The sequence below is a fragment of the Tubulanus polymorphus genome, chromosome 2 (assembly GCF_964204645.1).
Source record: "Tubulanus polymorphus chromosome 2, tnTubPoly1.2, whole genome shotgun sequence".
Classification (NCBI taxonomy): Eukaryota; Metazoa; Nemertea; class Palaeonemertea; order Tubulaniformes; family Tubulanidae; genus Tubulanus; species Tubulanus polymorphus.
Window position 1 is genome coordinate 3,222,208 of NC_134026.1, and position 19,516 is coordinate 3,241,723.

The following is a 19,516-nucleotide window of genomic DNA, read 5'->3' on the forward strand; positions in this document are numbered from 1 at the left end:
TCTACCATTTGAAACGTAACATAATTATTAGTAATTATTGTATGAAGTTAATCGCGTAGCTAAAAAGGAAAGTTTGATAACCATAGTAAAAACGAAAAAAAAAACCGATGTTTCATATCCATACTATTTATTTTATACGATAACGCTAAGAACTGGTAGGATAGATGAAGTGCAGGATGGTTTGTCATATGCAAATCGTCATCACTTGATTTGATATTTGAATGTTAAATTAGGCAAGCATCGAGATACGCAAGCAGCTCTCTAGAGATATTTGAAAAAACGTCGAGGCATCAGTTATTAGGAACCAGTTTTTACACTTGCTCGGATTAAAATTTAGCAGCTTTCACGGCTGGGAATGTTTTTAAACCATTGTGTGTATAAAATTGCAATTAGGGACTTTGAAGTGATGGAATATATTATGAGTACCCTTGTATGAAGTGAATGGAAAGTGATTGCGTGCAAGGGTTGCACACACGCGCACACGACTGATGAAGGCTCTGAAGAATATCTAAGATATATTTTTATTTTCTGTACCGGTATACAAAACGTCCACGCGTGCACAGTGGACGTTGCTGGTGTACCGGATTCACTGTACAGTGGCACTGGCACACCAGCATTGTTATAGAGCTCGATTCTAGTCATTATTACTGTACAATATCGGCAAATGTCAATCTTTGTACACAATCATCTCTTCAGTAGGATAGTGAATAAACCTAACAAAGGGTCTTTAACAATAATTCATCTATGTGTCCTGCTTCTGTTTTTCATCTATTTTTCACTTTCACCGCTCACCCAAGGCCAAGATGCAGGCACCAATTCCAGAGCCAGGACTTATGCTTTTGCTTACCGTATATGGAATCTAACAGTAATTCAGTTTGGATTCTGGAACCAGGTGTCTTGGCTCTATATAAAATATGTATCAAGTTTGTATAGAGTATTTGTCTTGTATTCTGTATCTTGGCAATTATCTGAATCATCGTCGGTGTAATCGGATCGTTTAGTTTTCACAAATTCCATTAAAAACTTTTTTCATTTTTTCATCACATCACATCACACTGCACTCGGTGTTGTGAGTCGATATACACTTTGTCATCCACTTATACGACGAAGGCTCATTCAAATCCTTGCTAAACATTTTTTCCTACAACACATCCAAAAGAATTAAGAAATTCAGTGGATAGTGGTTTGTCGTATCACGCCTCTATCATGCCAGGATCGTTTGCAAAATAGGAAATTGAGGATCGAGTTTTGCAGTCCTATTGATGTCGAAAATGCCATTGGTAGATGATATACTTTTACATCTTTGAGAGGTAAGATACACCTGATCATATCAAACACATTAGGTTTCCGACATTGACAAGACAATAACTTAATATTAATGCTTTATTGACATATATTGATAAAGTGATAAAATCGTGATCATATTTCAAAAATACAAATGACGCTACCAAATTAGGAATGAGTAATAAATGCAAAGAACTGGCCAGCAGTTATACGATACACATCACTACAAAACAGACATTAATAACTTGAGGAAACATTTTTTAGAGTACATTCAATCGAGGTACAGATTCCTGTCCGATATTCATCATCTGTTTCTCGACGTCGCCGTATTCGGCCACAATCGAGTTCAATGATTCAAGACTTTGCGTAAAATCGGACATTTCCATTCCATCTATGTGTGTATAATGGTGGATGTGAGCCTGCAAGAATGGAAAGCAGTGACGTATCTTTAATGCCAGTAAAAAATTATTAGAACCCGTTAAATTCGGATTATTTGGGACCGATGAAACTAATCCAGAAAATGGAATTAAACATAGTATTTAACATTCGATTAATCATATATACATGGAGCAACGAATGAATTAGACTGAAATCCGGATTAAACTGATCGAGATTCAGCGGCTTTAATTGTTTGAGGCTTCGTTCTGCTCGTACAATAATCGATAAAGTCCGTTTAGTGGAAATTTCATCGGAAAAATTTCCTCATAAGTTTCTTACCTTTCGTTTATAAAGTCGTTCGAATCTTTCTCGCAAATCGGTGAATGACTGTCGGATACAAGTGTTATTAGCAAGAGTCAACAGTGAATATTGTTGACCAACTGGAGGAACTGAACACAATCCTGTTTTCCATCCTTCTTGATTCCAATGAATGAATTTCAATGACGGTTTTAACCTGATGTAGAAACAAACATAAGATATACAATTTTGCTTATTTTATATTAAGACAGAACATATTTGAACTCACTTATCGATATTTCTGCGAATATCCGAAACTTCAACGTTTCCTCGGACCATCAGAGCGCAGGCGAGGTAAAGACTGTGTTTTGGATTTGATTTGATTAACTGATGATCAGGTGAAAATGCATCGGTAAACATCTGATCAAGTCTACAAATGAAAATCAGTCCGATGGATTGGTGGGTATTCGTTAAAGAAAGCTGAAGAAATAGAAATTTATAATCGATACCTTCTCGGTGGTAATCTCAGATCCCCTCCGACCGAATACAGTGGACTCTGACTAGCGACTAAATAATGAAGTTTAGGAAATGGTACGAGATTCATCGCTATTTCGTTCAAATCAACGTTCAGTGAGCCTTCAAATCGAGCAGAACTGTAAGTAATACCGCGATTAATATCCAGCTGAGAAAACTTATATTCATGTTCTAATCTAAGTTAAAAACACTTTAATCAGGAAATTTTACCTCGTCATATTCAACAGCAGATTTGCGACTATATTGTTCATTGTATCGAAAGGTTTTTCGTCTTTCATTTTTTTGTCACCAACTCCGCTGAGATTTCCGGTGTTAGGACCATAGGTTTTCTTTCCTGTTTTTGACGTTGGAACTGCTTGCTGTATTTTGTTCACTATATCTACTAATGCCTTAAATCAAGCAATAACTTCTTTAAGCATAGTTAAACCGATTGTTGATATACAGTAGACTACTTTTTGAGTCGGAGCTTAATTAGTCGAAAAAATGTTTAAGATTCAAATCACCTGATTTTCTACAGGTAGAACACAATCGGCGTGTTCAGTCAATTGTCTCATCGCTAATACACTATTATACGGGGAGGTTATAACATCATCTTCTGAAGATGGATAGACAGCCGTCACAAACCTGTTTTATTAGAAAATAAATTAATAAAATACGATAGATTCAACTTCATCAACTGAATATGAAAATTTACCTGTAAACGTCAGGATATTCTTCCTGAAGCAGATTGAGAACGAATGTTCCGACTCCTGAACCAGTGCCGCCACCCATTGAGTGAATGATGAAAAAACACTGTAAACAATCGCAGAATTCCGCAGCTCGTCGTATTATTTCTGATAACTGTTCACGATATTGTGATCCATACATCTTATGTCCTACAGCCCTATAACAATGAGAAACAATTCGTATACCTAGTGTTTAGAAAAATCTAAATGATATTTCTAATTCGGCTTACCAATTATTTCCGCAACCAGAAACGTCGGTTATGAATTGCTGATGGTCAAAAACTTCACGCAAAGGACCTTTCAACATTTCGCTGACCACGCCTTCTTCCATGTCTACGAGTACAGCCTGAAAAATCATTAGAAAAATTCATCATAGATGTAAAAGCTACAATGTTACATATGAAATAAGTGAAATCATTCGATACATTACTCGCGCTTTCAGTGATTTTATTTTCCCTTTCTGATTGCCGAGTTCAATGTTAGACAAATCCTCGTGGCGACTGTCAACATTTCTAAAGAAGCTGCTGATCGATTCATCATAGACACCAGACTATAAATACCAATAATTACCAAAGCTTTTAAATTCAAGTAAAAAAGTACCTCATTTATTTAGATATTCAGCGATAAGTTTCTATTTGCCTTATTAACACTAGCGTGCTCACGTAATGCCAAGTCCCAAAATCGGTATCCGATTTGATTTCCACATTGACCAACTGAAGAAAAATCAAAGAAAGTTGCATGACATATGTGAATCAAAAAAACTTGTCGTCAATACCCACCGATACCACAAACAATAAATAGATACTGGTACCAGTGATGTTGATTGCTAACTTACCCTGGACAACTATAGATTGTGTCATAACAATTTATGCAGCTAGTGAATCGTCGTGAGAAACACACGTTTTTATTGTACATATATCAAATTGCGTTTGTTTTGGGGACATATAGCTACACAGGAGGGCTGCTGTAGGGACATACTCGGCGAATGGAGAGTACCTCTTTAATGACGGGTTCCCAGTGATGCGCTGAACTGAAAGTGGCGTACGGATAGATAATAGGATAGCTCCGACACCAGGAATATCTGCGCATAGAGAGCTAAAACACCCAATCAATCGCGCAGTTCGAATTATCGTTATAATAGAAATGAATATTTAGGAGTATTTCAGACACAAAACTGTCCGTTAGCTCCAGACATTCAACCAAATGAATGGGGGATTGACCGCTATGAGAATTGCGTTTGGAAACTGCTCACAGATGTCATGTTTAGTTTATCTGGTATATGTGTGATGACGCTATGCCTGTGATGAGGCAATCTTCATTCTGTATACTGTAGTTTTAGAATCCTCTCATTTTTGCAAGTGTTAGCCTTGTTGGGACGCCCTCTACGTATGTTGAAGTTAACGGAGAAGGATTTCTGGGTCATGAATATTCCTTTTCTTTGTATGTATATAGGTGTCCTTATCAAGTTAAGAAAGTCCGATGGCTGCGGTTAATCTTATTTCTGGCTCCAACAATTTATTCTAAATCATTATCCAAGCACCTGAAAATAATACGCCGCGACCAGATGGAACAGTTTTTAAAATCAACAATATGTTAATTTCAGAAAGTATGAAAATGATGTTGAACCATAAGAAGACACATCAGAGATTTTGAGGAAGATTTGGTGCAAAGCATATTTAATAGTTTCCAATACAATATACAGTATACAAGATAAACACACACTATGAAATGTGGATTTCCACGGTCTACGAGACGACAAGAAGTAAAAGCTGATAACTAATCGGATTGCTAATAAAAAATCAAGCATTAACATTCCACCACATATAAAATTGATAATTGAACCGGGCAGAGTTTGACAAATCACATTATTTTCGTTTCAGAGCAAAGTCGAAGCGTCTACAGCGTTTGGTATGACGCGTTTGATATCGATGGAGTCATCATCATTGATGATATCGAGGAAGACTTTGTCACCGACCCAATAGTGCATCCAATGATGGTTGGTGTACGCTTCCTCGGGTATGATATTCGCGAAACCGTTTTCGCGTTCTCTTTTACAGCGTTGCAAGTCATATTTTCGGCTGAGATATTTTTCTGGATTGTTACAAATCCTCATAAGGCGCGGTTGCTGGGTTTTATCGTAGGACGGATTAAACACGTCCGGTTCGGCTAGATATACCGTGTTCGACAAATTAAACGGTTTACGCGAATAAACCCTTTCGTATTCGTAAAGCATACGATCGACCATCATAGGTCCGGTTTTGTTCATTACGTCGGACAGTTTGTTTCCGTAGTAATTTCGCGGAATACTTTCGACTAAAAGTTTCATAAATGGATGTCTGGCAGACGATGCCATGATCGCGTTGCAGGGCAAACGATCGACATTCCAGTACAATCTAGAATGGACCCACGGTTCCTGACTGACTGCGCTATAATGATCTTTGGTCAGTTGATTCAGCGATTTTACCGCTTCTACGTCGATATCTGCGTAAACACCGCCGAAATAATATAACACGAAATATCTGATGACGTCAGCACGATGAATGGGCCTTTCGTATTTCATAAATATGTCGTAATACTGTGGAAACTTAGTTTTAACAAACTTCGCTGCCGCTTCGTCGGTCCAGAAGTAATATTTCCAGTCGGGGTGATATTTCGCCCAACTCGCGATCCATTTCATATTGAATTTCGGTATGGCTCGGGTTTTCCAGGTTTGATGTATGATATGAGGTATCTTGACGCTATCATCCCATTTAACATGTTTAACCAAGTCATCCCGTAAACTGTTGTTATACACGAATGGAAGTGCAACATTGCTGTTCATTACGGGTTGTAAATTGATTTCTAGGATTTTTTTCTCCACAACTGGTATCTGCATTTTCCTGTAAATGTCATGTTGTTGCTGCCGGCCTAACGTTGACAGAAAGTAGACTATCATCAGCCCAAGGGTGAGCGAGAAAATAGATTTCCAGAGATAGTTCCGGATGAATCGTGCAAGCAGGAACTTCACCACTTGCGCCATTTTTTCTCGTATTCTTGCTGGCACACCTGAACGATGAGAAAATAACAAATATTGACTTACAGTTAGGCCAAGCTTAACCTCTTAGGAGATTGCCAGCAAAATGCCGTAGACTTCTCGCTAGGTGCCGTCGAATTCGGTAATTGCTATTTCACACAAATTTAATACTTTAATATCTTCGGTTTCACTTATTCGATATCCGTTTGAACAAAATTATTTACAATACCAACTACGCTACCGTGAGATTGTATTACAATCTATTCAATGCAAATGCCTTGCTTCAATTTGTACATCCGTTAAAACACACTATAGAAGCTCTTTACCCTAGCCTGGTGATATTAGCAGCTCGTCGTTTTAATGAGGACGTGGTTTTTTTGTTGTATTCCGATAGTTATGTTACTATTTACGTCATGGCTGATTATCGTATTGTGCTATTTCTAAGCCCCTTGTTTCATTTCATTTACTTCCGGGTAAACTCATATTAGACAATTAGAGAGTAATCACTTTTAAACACAGAAAAAAATAGAAAACGGTCGTTAATGTACTGCAGATGACTGAAATGTTTTTATATCAGTTGAAACGAACATACACACATTTCCTAATACATATGCTCATTTTTTAGACTTTTCAATTTGAAACTAATAAAGATTCAAAATCCGAATAAATGAGAACCGGTAAGATGCCATGCACAGAAGAAGATTTAAAACTATCGCGTGATGCGATCACTGTACCTTGACGCTCGAAATTATCTTTCACTTTTCTTCCCTTGAGATACTGTTTCATCAAGAAGCTGAGAATACCATAATGGCAGAAATATGCATTTTAAGAAAATTACACTTATCTTTGCGACGCCTAAGTTGCCCAGGCAACATGGTATTAACTAATGTAATATCCCGGTATGCTGATCGATGATAGAACTTTTCAGAGCTGTGTCTCACGGTTTGTAGGTACGTAGAATATTACATCAACACTTTCATTAGTCTCATTGTCGTATATAAACGACTATGTAGGGATATATGTCAATGACCATCAAATCTCAATGACTCCAATGCTAACCCGACGCTACGCACTTATAGATCATTCAAAATAAATTCACAAATGTTACAAACTTAGGAAAATTATCTAAGCCCAATGCACAAGGGAAAAAAAGATTTTCCTCGTGAAAAACATTTTCGATGTGCGTTGGAGTCTTAACACAAAACACCGAACAGAACAGTTTTTCACGAAACAAGCACTGCTTGATTTGCGAAAAACGTTTTGGGTCGTCGAAAACGTTTTCGTCCCATGTGCGCTGGATGTTCTGTGTTTTGCAAAACATCCACGGCCAAATAACCAATCAGGGAGCATCCTGCATCACATGATATATACAAAAATTGATGTGAATAACCTGAGTACATAGTTGTCTCCATGGATCCCATGGTGCAAGAAACGATTTCTGCACGTTTTTGTCATGCCGTATGCGTTGAACGTTTCATCGTTTGAGGGTGTTTTACTAAAAACGTTTTGTGAAAAACGCCATTTTCTGTTTTGGTGAAACAAACGTTTTGTTGTATGCGCGGGCTCTAGGCACTTTTCCAGATTACGTATGACGTACTGACTGCGTATCGAAACAGGTAGATACTAACGGCCTAGATTACCCCCCCCCCCCCCCGAAAATAGGACGTGTCAAATCTGTAATTCAATTTATGTAAGCGGCGATGTTGACGATGCAGAATAGGCGGCAACCAGTCACCGATACAGGGAGCCAGCTGTGGTGCGTGAGTGTGTTCAATGTGGCGGAAACCAGCGATGCGTGAATGAATGCATCATGCTGCTATCAATAAATAAGACGTTTGCGCTCGTTTTCAAGTGAAAAATTAACGTAATGGTGAAATGAGCCTCGTATTGTATTGGATACGATAACCCTTAAGAATCTTACTCTCCCAGAGAAATTAGATTTAGATTTTCTAAGTCACATGGACACCGGAAAATCTCGACGAATTTTACGTTTTCGCGTTTGACGCCGTTGTTGGCATATTATTGGTTGTTGGTTGGGATCGTCCAGTGCTCTTTTTATAAGATCTTTGTTATCATGGAATCTGTAAGAGAATCTAAAGATGCAAGAAGAGATACTGAATTGGAATCAATTCTTGATACAATGCTTGACCGATATGAAGATGCCAATAAAGTAGAAAGTATGAATCTACTTAAATCAACTCATCAGCAACGGGCTGGTTCTGGTGGTAGGCTAAACATATCGGGAATAAATGAATGAAATTCTTTTTCTAAAACGGCTGATTATACAAGCTATTCAATTCTTTTCAGAATGTTTACGTTTTGATCAAAACCCAAAAATGAACAAAACCAATCATAGCGGTTTATGCGCCGAGAAACCAACATACGACAAGAATAATCTATTCCATAAAAACGACCCGAAACACGATCAGAAACCTTGTGGTAGATATACATTACATGATATGTTTGGTGGAGTGTCTAAAAGATTTAAAACAAATCTAAAAGAGTCCGCGTTACTTAAGCCGAGAAGGCCACTAATCGATATTGCGAAAACGGAGAACAAACCCATCACTGCAAATACCACTGAATCAGTTCTCAGGCGTCAATTGAAAGTCCGTCAAGAATCAATTCGTAAAATGAAGGCGTCCCAACAAAACGCGGCGGCTATTCTGAAGAAGGGACCAAAGAGAACTATGGACGATGCTGACTTACTTCAAATCGGTATTTAAATTCATTGACGTGGTTCTTTCTGTAAATTCCATATCAAGTCAAATTAGGCAGATGATTGTATGATACGTAACTGTTTTCTTGGGTGCATTGATCTATCAGTCGATTGGGCTTTTTAGGTAAAGTACCATGCAGCTGTAAAAGGCATAAAAATCACATACATATAAGCTTACACGTAGGCCCTATAGTCTAAACTATATTGCTAATCTGAAAAAAATACCGGTACGGTATTCGATTTCGAACGAGGATATGGTTGTCGTAAGCAACGATATCTGATTTAACGCCTGGCTTTTCAGTCAGTTTCTAATGTATGATTATATACATACAATAAAAATTACATCAAGAGATTCTTTATATGTATGATATACGATAGCTTCTAAGATGAATTAAAATTTTCATTTAGAAGAACTTCTGGATGGTCGCGACAAACAGAACTTTTCCAAAAGCAAGACTAAGACAGATGCTGAAACAGTCTCCAAGATGCGTCAGCACATCAGCGTAATTCATTATTTTCGATATACAGAGTGTTCAAAAATTGTGTTTTCGGAGCATTTTTCATTAACAAATTGTGCTGTAATTAATTTTTTTGCGGGAGGGGGTGCTCGTAGACCTAGGTGCTTGAGGATGGAAAGAATGCAACGATATGGCTGAGCGCTATGTTGTTGAATGTACACGAAAATGGAGTCGAACAAAACGACAAATAAGGATTGTTTCATTGTGAAAGTTGATCAGTGACAAGCTGCCGTTTTAGACGATGACAATTGAATCAACTGAAAGAGAATTCTCCTTGCTAAAATCGTTGATCCTCTCTGCTGATTAAGCTGCTCCGGAACTCATTCAGCGTGTGGTAAACATTTTACTAATGTACAGTTCACAGCCCGATGTCTCGTTTCCTTCACAGAATTTTGACTTATCGGATCTAGTATCGGATCTCGAGATCTGTTACTATTCCTACACTTGAGTCCTAGATTTTGCTGGTTTTTTACAATTCCCCAAAGGAAAACGTAATATATTGAGTGAGATCCAGCGATTCGGTAATTTCAAATCAATGTCTCAAATGGCAGGTGGTGATTATTTAACGATAAACGTATCCTTAATTCTTGTTTTGGTTTGACTCCATTTTCATGTCCGTTAGAAATATGGCAGTGCTCAGCCATGCATTGCCTATCATTGCATTTGAATATTGCATCATACATCCATGTCTACCGATGTAACCCCACCCCCTCCCCCCCAAAAAAAAAGTTAATTAAAATCATAGTTGATGAATAATAAAAGCTACGAAAACCCATTGTCTGAGACACCCTGTATATCTCAGATCATAAATGTACATGCTATTTTATTTATCTGATAAAGGAATATTAATTTTAAATTCTGAATTATATATAAACGGATTCTACTAATAACTGTGTGATTACTAGGAATAGGTATGCTTTACAGGTTTCAGTTGAACGATCAAAACTGAAGAAACATGAAAATTCCGATAAATCAGAATCGTGTGAGAACGTTACATGGAATCAATTGGCTTGCGCTGTAATATCGCGAGCTGAACAACTGAACGACGACATCAAAGATTACATTTTGAACTGTAAACAGATTGCGCTAACATTGCTGTTTGAAAATATGACAACTCAACTGTCGCAGCCAGACGCTCATAAAGTAAATATCGAAATCGTGTCGAGTCACCTGCATGGAACCACGCCGAGTTCTACCCGTGCTCGGAAAAGATGCACATGTCCGTATGTCATCGCACACAAAATACGAAGCCCCGGTAGCCGGGGTAAAGTTTGAGAAGAGGTTCTAAAATCCATTAGATTTTTTTAAAATCAATTTAACTTATTTTCTATCGATTTAGGAGTTAGTAATGTTTGTGAAACTGGCCCCTGGGTACCACCAAATAGTGTCGTGCAGCCATTTTTAACTCTTGATGAAATAGGCGATCAAAAAAGCCAAACTTTCATCATAATGTGCAGGCACGTCGCTTTTACAAATTCAAGAGTTTCAGAAACTGAAGTTCACGATAGTCGGGCACTGGTTTGACAGGATGGCCACTTATATGGAAATCAGAGAGTCACGGGAATTTGTTGGAGCTATTAAATTGCGCGTAAAATCAATCAATTTCCATTTGTCTTACGTACTTGATTGTGTTTATTGATTGGATTCTACGCAGGCAAAGTAAGGGAAAACAACGTGCGTATCAGGGAAAAGTCTGGGAAAAAGCATGTCAAATGAAAGTGGCCACCCTGTTTGAGTGTTTCCGAGAGAGCCTTATCGCATTCATTCCTCGACATCGCTTGCTAAACGTTTTCGGTATAAACATGTGGATTTCTGTTCAAGGTAATTGGCCTTTTGCTTTTGCCCTCAAAACGCTCAGCTACCGATAGACCATACTTGCTTAGATTCTCAGGAAACGATGAAAATTGGACGCTGGGTATAAGGCGAGTGTTTAACTGTTTTATATTGTAGCGAATACAGATTACCGATAACGATTACCGGGATATTGAAATATTTGACTCCTCTTTATTACAGAGATTTTCTCGATAAAATTCTGCGATCAAGAGATTTATGTAAAATATGCTACAATGGACAGGAACTAATCCGAGAATTGTTGAAATACGAATACATCACACCTACAGGTTTGGGTGTATTACAAAACTGAATGAATCTCTGCAAACGTTAAAAGTATCGCCGCGGATACTGATTTCAGTGATGTTTTGCTTTAAGATGCCGTGAAGTATCAGATTCTAGATGTGAAAGTTGCCGCCTGGCTGCTCGATGCTGACAATGCACCGATGAGTTTCGAAGAGATTTGTCAGAAATCGCATGTCAAAAATCGTGACGTACGTATTAAACTAAACGCGTTCCTTTTTCGTCCTTACCGAGATAACTTTCTTTTTCTAAAATTCTCGAAAAGATAGTGTATAATCGATTAACCGAATATTGTAACAAGTTTCATATCATTCAACCAAACCAGTTCGGCTTTCGAAAGAACCAATCAACTGCCATGGCCTTGACATTAATAACTGAGGAAATTTCACAAAATCTAGAAGAAAACAAATCAACTATTGGGGTATTCTTAGATTTATCAAAAGCCTTTGACACCGTTGATCACGAAATCTTATTAAGAAAATTATGTTTTTATGGAATAAGAGGCATCTCTAACAACTGGTTTGAAAACTATTTGAAGAATAGAAAACAATTTGTTCAAATTCAAAATTATAAATCCTCGTTATGTACCGTTAAAACTGGAGTACCCCAAGGCTCAATTTTAGGTCCCTTGCTTTTTTTTATTATATGTAAACGACTGTATTAAATTTTCTAATGTGTTAAAACTTATATTGTTTGCCGATGACACAAATGCCTTTTATAGTGACATTAATTTAGACAGATTAGTACGTACAGTAAACATTGAATTATCAAAATTGTATACCTGGTTTCAAACAAACAAGCTGTCATTAAATGTAAAGAAGACGTCATTTATGGTGTTCGGTAAACTATTGAAACATAACTTGAGAATATCAATTAACAATATAGAGATCAAACAAGTCAATGTCACAAATTTTCTTGGAGTTTTTATTGACAGAAATCTAACCTGGGACGATCAAATAAAATCAGTTGAAAAAAAAGTTTCTCGAAGCATTGGTATAATAAATAGAGTAAGATATAAGCTGCCAGTGAGTTCTCTTCGTACCCTTTATTTGTCGCTTATTGATCCTTACCTCCAGTATTGTAACTTAGTTTGGGGACGAAATTTTGAAAATAAACTTCAGCCATTAATTGTATTGCAAAAAAGAGCTATCAGGCTAATTTCTAATTCATATTATTTGGCGCACACTGACCCTATATTCAAAGCTTTTAATATCCTCAAGCTCAAAGATATTAATAAACTTCAGCTAGGTACTTTTATCTACAGATCTGTCCACTCCGAATTACCGAAATCATTCGAAAATTATTGGAACCAAATTTTCAAATCCACAGTCACAATACTCGGCGACGTCAAGATTTACAAACACTTTCTTTCAATAGTCTGAGAAGAAAATTTTCAGTAAAAGTATCCGGCCCTTTACTTTGGAATAACATCAGTGAAAATCTAAAAAACATGGAAAATTCTAAACTGTTCCTAAGAAATTATAGAAAGCAACTTTGTGCTTGATTTTATCATACAGTTATTCGAACTAAAATTATTGTTTTTGGAATATTTCAGAAAATAACTGGCTTATTAAATGATTATATCTTAATCAAGCTGTTATCATAGTTTACTTTGATTGCATTTTGTGTGTTAAGGGTTGACTGTGAGCATATTATTTTCTTTATTGCATTTCTCTTTTTTTCTTTTCTCTTTTGAGGGACCTGTTTTATACAAACTATTCCTTAGTTTCTACAGGCCCCTCCAGGTCTAATTTACTGTATTTTGTATTATGCTTTGTACACTATGCTGTAAATTATATTTGAAAAATAAAGTGTTCAAATCAAATCAAATCAAACTTTGTAACAGGAACAACAGCTTACTTTACTCGATTATCAAATTGTTACCGTTAAAGCGGTAACAATTTCATTTTCAGCAGTTAAGTCAAAAAACATGTTCTTCATAATCATTGAAATGAACAATTAGTTTTATAGTTCTGAGATAAAAATCGTTTGAAAAAAGTTATAAGCTGTTACCTGAATCATATTTTGCATCTTTAAAGAATGTCTTTCAACTTAATTTCACATCGACGATTTTAGCTTTCAGTAGCTGCAGTTATAAACACCGATCTGATTGTGTTGCACGAAGTGATGGGAAACCTGTCCGGAAAGTTAGTGAACAACGACTTGTGGGATATATTCACGAAAGTTGAAATGCCGCTGTGTCCTATTCTAGCGGTGATGGAATTGCAAGGAATACGAGTTGACAAGGGAGTGATGCATTACTTCGGAGATGTGATCAAGGTACGTAACTTATCGACGGTCACTTCGATTACTACCGTATATAACTATCTGTATCGCAGACTATCAGCATTAATAATGAATCGCTATTGTGGAAATGTAAATCCCATAGCTCACAGGCAGAGGCGGATCTAGAAAATTTGAAGAGGGTGCATTTTGAATAAGAAGAAATTGGTTGTCACAGACACCCACAAAGTGGCGAAGGTCTGGGGTCCTGCCCCAGAAAATTTTGAATAATCGATGCTATGGCATTTAAAATCGTTATTTAAAATAAAGCATTCAAGTATTATTGCTTGCATTTTCCTATGTTTCTTTCAAAAACATTTGATTGAAAAAAACGGCCGCTAATTCCGCTAAGCCACCGGCCATGTATAAAAGAATCATGGATTCTTAATTTCATTCCTTAGAGAAAACTTAACTGCTTGGAAACGGCAGCGCATAAAGCGGCAGGACGAATATTTGTGATCAACAGTCATCCACAATTACGCCAGGTGAATTTCTAATCTGTTCCGAATATTCCTTATATTGCTCCGACGATAGTAAGATTTCGCCTTATAAAAACCCACTTGTTTTGGAACGACTTTCGTCAAGATGGATCCAATCTTCGGATATTAAGCTTAAAAACCTACCGTTGATTCAGCGTATTAATATCCGTTTATGTACATACATGCGACCAAATTTGCCCCAGTGACGTGTTCTACATACATACACACATACGTGTAAAATAGCTCCTATATTATGCGGGCTCTCATCCAGCTCTTCAAAACATGTCCCGCTGAATTTTTTCCGTTGTTTGAATTGCTTCATTGATGAACAATTAAGGATAAATACCAGCAGTTGGAAATTGTCCGTGTTTTCCGTGTGTAAATATGTATGAGTGCATTATACGCATTAGCAAAATATGTATTTTTGGCATTAGGTTATCTTTGAAGAATTGCAACTCGATAGAATGCTCGATAAATCGAGGAAAATTGCTCGGACAACGGTGAATAAGGAGAAATCAACATCGGAAGCGGTGCTTCATCAGTTAAAAGAGGTTCACCCGCTTCCCGCTATAATACTTGAATACAGACAAGTAAATATCACAGCAATCCGGGGCATCAGCACTTCTCTATAAGTATCCGAGCTTTCAGATTTGAATCTTGCGTTTGCATTTTTCAGTTGCAGAAATTGAAATCTACGTATATTGATGGTTTGCTACCGTACGTAAATCGAGATGGCGTTTTGCGTACTATGTGGGAACACACTTCTGCGGCTACGGGTAGACTAACTTCAGCCAGACCGAATATCCAATCTATTCCTAAGCAACCCGTGCTTGTGAGTGCCATTGACGATACAATTTCTGGTAAATGAAATTTCATAGGCGGCGAATATATATATATATATATATATATATATATATATATATATATATATATATATATATATATATATATATATATATATATATATATATATATATATATATATATATATATATATATATATATATATATATATATATATATATATATATATATATATATATATATATATATATATATATATATATATATATATATATATATATATATATATATATATATATATATATATATATATATATATATATATATATATATATATATATATATATATATATATATATATATATATATATATATATATATATATATATATATATATATATATATATATATATATATATATATATATATATATATATATATATATATATATATATATATATATATATATATATATATATATATATATATATATATATAGCGCAATATATCAGAAGTCCGGTATACAGGCCGGTTTGCAATGAGGAATTGACATTCTTGAACCTGAACACGTTCGATCGAAACCGCCTCAATATCTATCTATAGATAAATTCATTGGGAAACACTGGGAATCCCTGGCCTTCGTGTATCGACGTAATTGCCGAAGAAATTGAATGGATCACGTTTCGAAAAGATGTTCGATATCAATAGCGATTCAATCTATTTCATTATTCTTGATTGTATTTGATTGATATGTTGATTGAATACGGTGTATGAGAATATTCCCATCCAGTGATAATCTAATTGAAATTTGAATCAGGTTGCGGTGATGGCAATGAATATGAAATATTCGCACGGCAACCATTCGTCAGTAGATCTGGCTGGTCATTTCTGGCGGCAGGTAAGACGCGTTCGCGCCGATTGGATAGTACCAATTCTTAATGTGATTTTTAATGGACGTCTTTATAATTCATATAGATTTCCAGCAGATTGAGCTGCGTTTGTTGGCCCATCTGAGTGGTGACCAGACCTTGCTTAAAGTCTTCAATTCAGTCGTTTGTTCGGACATATTCGTTGATTTATCTGCAAAATGGTACACGGCGCAAATATTCCCTATTTCCATCATTCATTTCCGAATCGTTGCCGTTTTATTTGAATTAAATGCGAATCACAATCTCCGACATGTACAGATTTATATATTACAGGCTGAAAAAACCGCAGAATCAGGTGACAAAATCGAACAGAGAACAAACAAAAAGGATCGTGTATTCAGTAATGTATGGTGTTGGTAAGCTTATGAAAAATCCATCTATTGCTACGGTGTGAACAATTCAGTCAACGAACGAGTGTTTTTTCAAAACTAAAACCCTTTTCAAATTATTGAGTTTTCCCCATTTTCTACAGAGATTTTAGTAACTAAAATCGATTGTTCCGAATGGTGTTAAACTGATGACTTTATTTGGAATATCTACGATGCAGAAATTAATACGGAAATATTCTGCATCTCGCATGTGTTTTTCAGGGAAGGAAAGGCTATCCGACTATTTAAAAACCTCACCCGAAAACGCGAAGCAAATTATGAACACGTTTTTAGGTCTGGTTCGTATAAATACTTGTATACACATTATCAACGATTACATATCTGTTTGTCACATTTTGATTTTCTAATCATCCAGCGTTTTATATCATGATATTTTGGCTACTTTATAAATTGTAATTTAAATCGTTGATAAAATATCATTATTATTATCATCATTTTCAGATACTTTTCCCGGTATTCGTGCGTTTACGAAGCAATGCATAAATCAGTGCAAAACGACAGGTGATTCGGAAACGAAAAAAGTTTTCAGATAATAATAGGTTGATTGTAATGTATCGTGTATTCTATAATATTTCTAATTCTATATTTCTGTGATTTTTTTCTCTAATTTCCAGGCTATGTTTGTACGATATTCAAGCGACGAAGATTGATTCCTAATATTGACAACGATGTTTATTTCATACGAGCGCAGGCTGAACGACAAGCAGTCAATTTTTGCGTACAAGGTTTGTTCATCAAATTCACGAAATAAGAAGGATAACCCCGTTGTTTACAATCTTTACTGTCCATTTTCATAAAAATGCCTTATCCCTTTCCCGTCAGTTTAGAAATACAATTTATTTAGCTCATTGATCAAAAACTTCACTATGCAAACATTGATTTTAAATTGTTCGAATCTTGTAGATAATTAAGTTTTATACTAGGTAAAAGAACCTTCAATTTTCACCTTTGCTTTCAATAATCACGACATACAATAATTGTATTTACCTTTTCTATCGTCTTTCAAAAATCCAATGTTGCGGATTATTGAAATTTAGGTTCAGCTGCTGACTTGTGTAAAGCTGCAATGATTCAAGTTGTTCACGTTTTAAACGACAGAGCGTTTAGATCGCGGTACGCGTGCGTTTTATCATCCAGATAGACACCTGTCGTCACATCGTCACAACCACGATTTCACATAAAAGTTCATCCCATCAAAAATATTACAGTAACTTCATCATTTCACATGGTCCAGGAGACAGGCCCGGTTCTTGAATGGGGTTTTGGAGGTCGTTGATCTTCTATTCTGACCACAATTTTTTTTAACAACATATCAGAGCCATTTTACGTGAATATTCTGTATCTCGAAATCGCGCTAACGCGATTTTCAGAATTTCCCCGGGAAATTCAAAATTTGAGGGAACCCCATCGGCCTTCGGTTGGGAATAATTCAAGATTTGCGCATTGGATTATCTGTAATCAAAAATGATAATGTTTCATTTCAGATTGATAGTTCAAATTCATGATGAGCTTCTTTTTGAAGTTCCAGACGAAGAACTCGACGCTGTGAAAGGTACGAAAATGCTGGTTGTGAGATAATTTTCTATCCTGTTGTTGTGCAATACATGTATATTCTGTGGCGATGGTATCTCTCATTAAGCAGGTGTCACCCACGGAAATTGTCATTTGCTTTTACGTTTGTAAGTTATGTACGTTGGCATAACGTTATCACGTACTCGTTGTGCAATATATACATGTATATTCTGTGGCGATGGTATCTCTCATTAAGCAGGTGTCACCCACGGAAATTGTCATTTGCTAGACATTGTATGACATCAAAATCAGTTTTTTTCTAAATTTGCATTTTGCCAACAACCTGTATAGGATTGTCGGTCAGTTCGTTATTCGTTCGCCCGTTCACGCTATCCGTGGATAATAGAGCTTCTTCGATTCGATAAATTCCATTCTATTTCTCGTCTCAGGTATAATTCACGATGTGATGGAGAACAGCCGCGGTCTGTGCGGCGATCGAGTTACTCTTACCGTGCCGCTAACAGTGGCCGTTAATGTAGGCAAGAACTGGGCGCAAATGGATTGAAAGTACCAGCAATATCCAGCAGCAGTAGAAGCAGCAGCAGCAGCAGCAGCAGCATCAGATCAGATGGAAACTAATCAACCAGACATCGATTCATTACTAATTGAAGCAGTTGCGATAGATATGTGATGTCATACATGCATTGATTGAAGTTGATTTTTGTATATTGAACTTTATCATGGATGTTCGATAAGTGGTTAATGGAAAGTGGTTTTTTAATGATTTGAGTTACGCACAAATACATTGTACGAAATTTCAATTTACTCGAACAAACTGCGACCGACAAAATTAGTCCGGGTTCGGGAAAGTTTTAGTAAAGGACCAGAAAAATTGCGGCCAAAATATCTGAAAATTATGTTGTTAGTGATGAGTCCATGGGTTGGCCATGCCAGAAGCGGTAGGCCTATATATTTCCATTCGCGCCATTGCGTCTGTGGTAGTAACCTGATGTTATCGCTTGACTCGCCCGATGGAGGATGGGCAGTAGTTTTTTTATGTCTTTTGGTGAATTTCGCGGCTGAAAATGGTCCATGCGTTTCCAATTAAAAATGTTTAAAGAAATGAATTCCAACCCATAAGTTCTCTTCGTGTTTGTTCCAAAATACATTGTTATCGTTACATTTACGTTGTTATGGTTCAATAAAATTATTTATTATTGATGATCGCGTGCGGCTTGTTTAGTGTTGCCGAACTGTTAATAATTCATATATAAAGGAAATTAATTAATAGTCAAGGGTGCTATCTGCAGACTATCGGTATTTTAATGAATATCCGAATCATATTCCCATACAAAATCGTAGATTTTTCAATACAAAATGAATACACGTACGAGCATTTTGAATACGAATTTTAAAGGACGTAGGTTATCTTGTTACTCATATAAAATCCATTCTAAACTTATCACAAGTAGAATACACGATCATTTATTGCTCAATTCTATTCATGGAAGAAGGTTTC

At 36.3% G+C, this 19,516-nt stretch overlaps 3 protein-coding genes across 6 annotated transcripts; 1 reads left to right on the forward strand and 2 right to left on the reverse strand.

The window, feature by feature from the left end:
* Positions 1-1,391: 1,391 nt before the first annotated feature.
* LOC141899633 (tubulin epsilon chain-like) lies at positions 1,392-4,167 on the reverse strand. Of its 2 annotated transcripts, XM_074786051.1 has the most exons (11): positions 4,054-4,167; positions 3,858-3,931; positions 3,649-3,768; positions 3,449-3,564; positions 3,188-3,376; positions 2,997-3,117; positions 2,704-2,882; positions 2,469-2,612; positions 2,249-2,389; positions 2,002-2,176; positions 1,392-1,703 (listed from the first exon to the last, which is right to left on the reverse strand). In XM_074786051.1, the coding sequence occupies exons 1-11, from the start codon at positions 4,076-4,078 to the stop codon at positions 1,545-1,547; spliced, it is 1,443 nt and encodes a 480-aa protein (XP_074642152.1). In that variant the 5' UTR covers positions 4,079-4,167; the 3' UTR covers positions 1,392-1,544. The 2 variants fall into 2 exon arrangements, with proteins under 2 accessions (XP_074642152.1, XP_074642153.1); XM_074786052.1 differs by lacking the exons at positions 3,649-3,768; positions 4,054-4,167 and having other exon boundaries at positions 3,819-3,904.
* Positions 4,168-4,923: 756 nt separating this feature from the next.
* LOC141900064 (uncharacterized) lies at positions 4,924-17,530 on the reverse strand. Of its 3 annotated transcripts, none has more exons than XM_074786775.1 (2): positions 17,473-17,530; positions 4,924-6,263 (listed from the first exon to the last, which is right to left on the reverse strand). In XM_074786775.1, exon 2 carries the CDS (start codon positions 6,235-6,237, stop codon positions 5,095-5,097), a length of 1,143 nt encoding a protein of 380 aa, XP_074642876.1. In that variant the 5' UTR covers positions 6,238-6,263; positions 17,473-17,530; the 3' UTR covers positions 4,924-5,094. The 3 variants fall into 3 exon arrangements, with proteins under 3 accessions (XP_074642876.1, XP_074642878.1, XP_074642877.1); XM_074786777.1 differs by lacking the exon at positions 17,473-17,530 and adding an exon at positions 14,508-14,644; XM_074786776.1 differs by lacking the exon at positions 17,473-17,530 and adding an exon at positions 14,298-14,375.
* LOC141898261 (DNA polymerase nu-like) lies at positions 8,306-19,265 on the forward strand. The gene is made up of 20 exons (XM_074784089.1): positions 8,306-8,456; positions 8,539-8,949; positions 9,359-9,453; positions 10,393-10,611; positions 11,123-11,127; positions 11,419-11,588; positions 11,677-11,792; positions 13,678-13,881; positions 14,286-14,369; positions 14,798-14,953; positions 15,040-15,223; positions 15,985-16,065; positions 16,143-16,257; positions 16,370-16,452; positions 16,687-16,758; positions 16,927-16,986; positions 17,100-17,210; positions 17,523-17,598; positions 17,970-18,037; positions 18,447-19,265. Exons 1-20 carry the CDS (start codon positions 8,306-8,308, stop codon positions 18,560-18,562), a joined length of 2,577 nt encoding a protein of 858 aa, XP_074640190.1. The 3' UTR covers positions 18,563-19,265.
* The last annotated feature ends 251 nt before the right edge of the window (positions 19,266-19,516 follow it).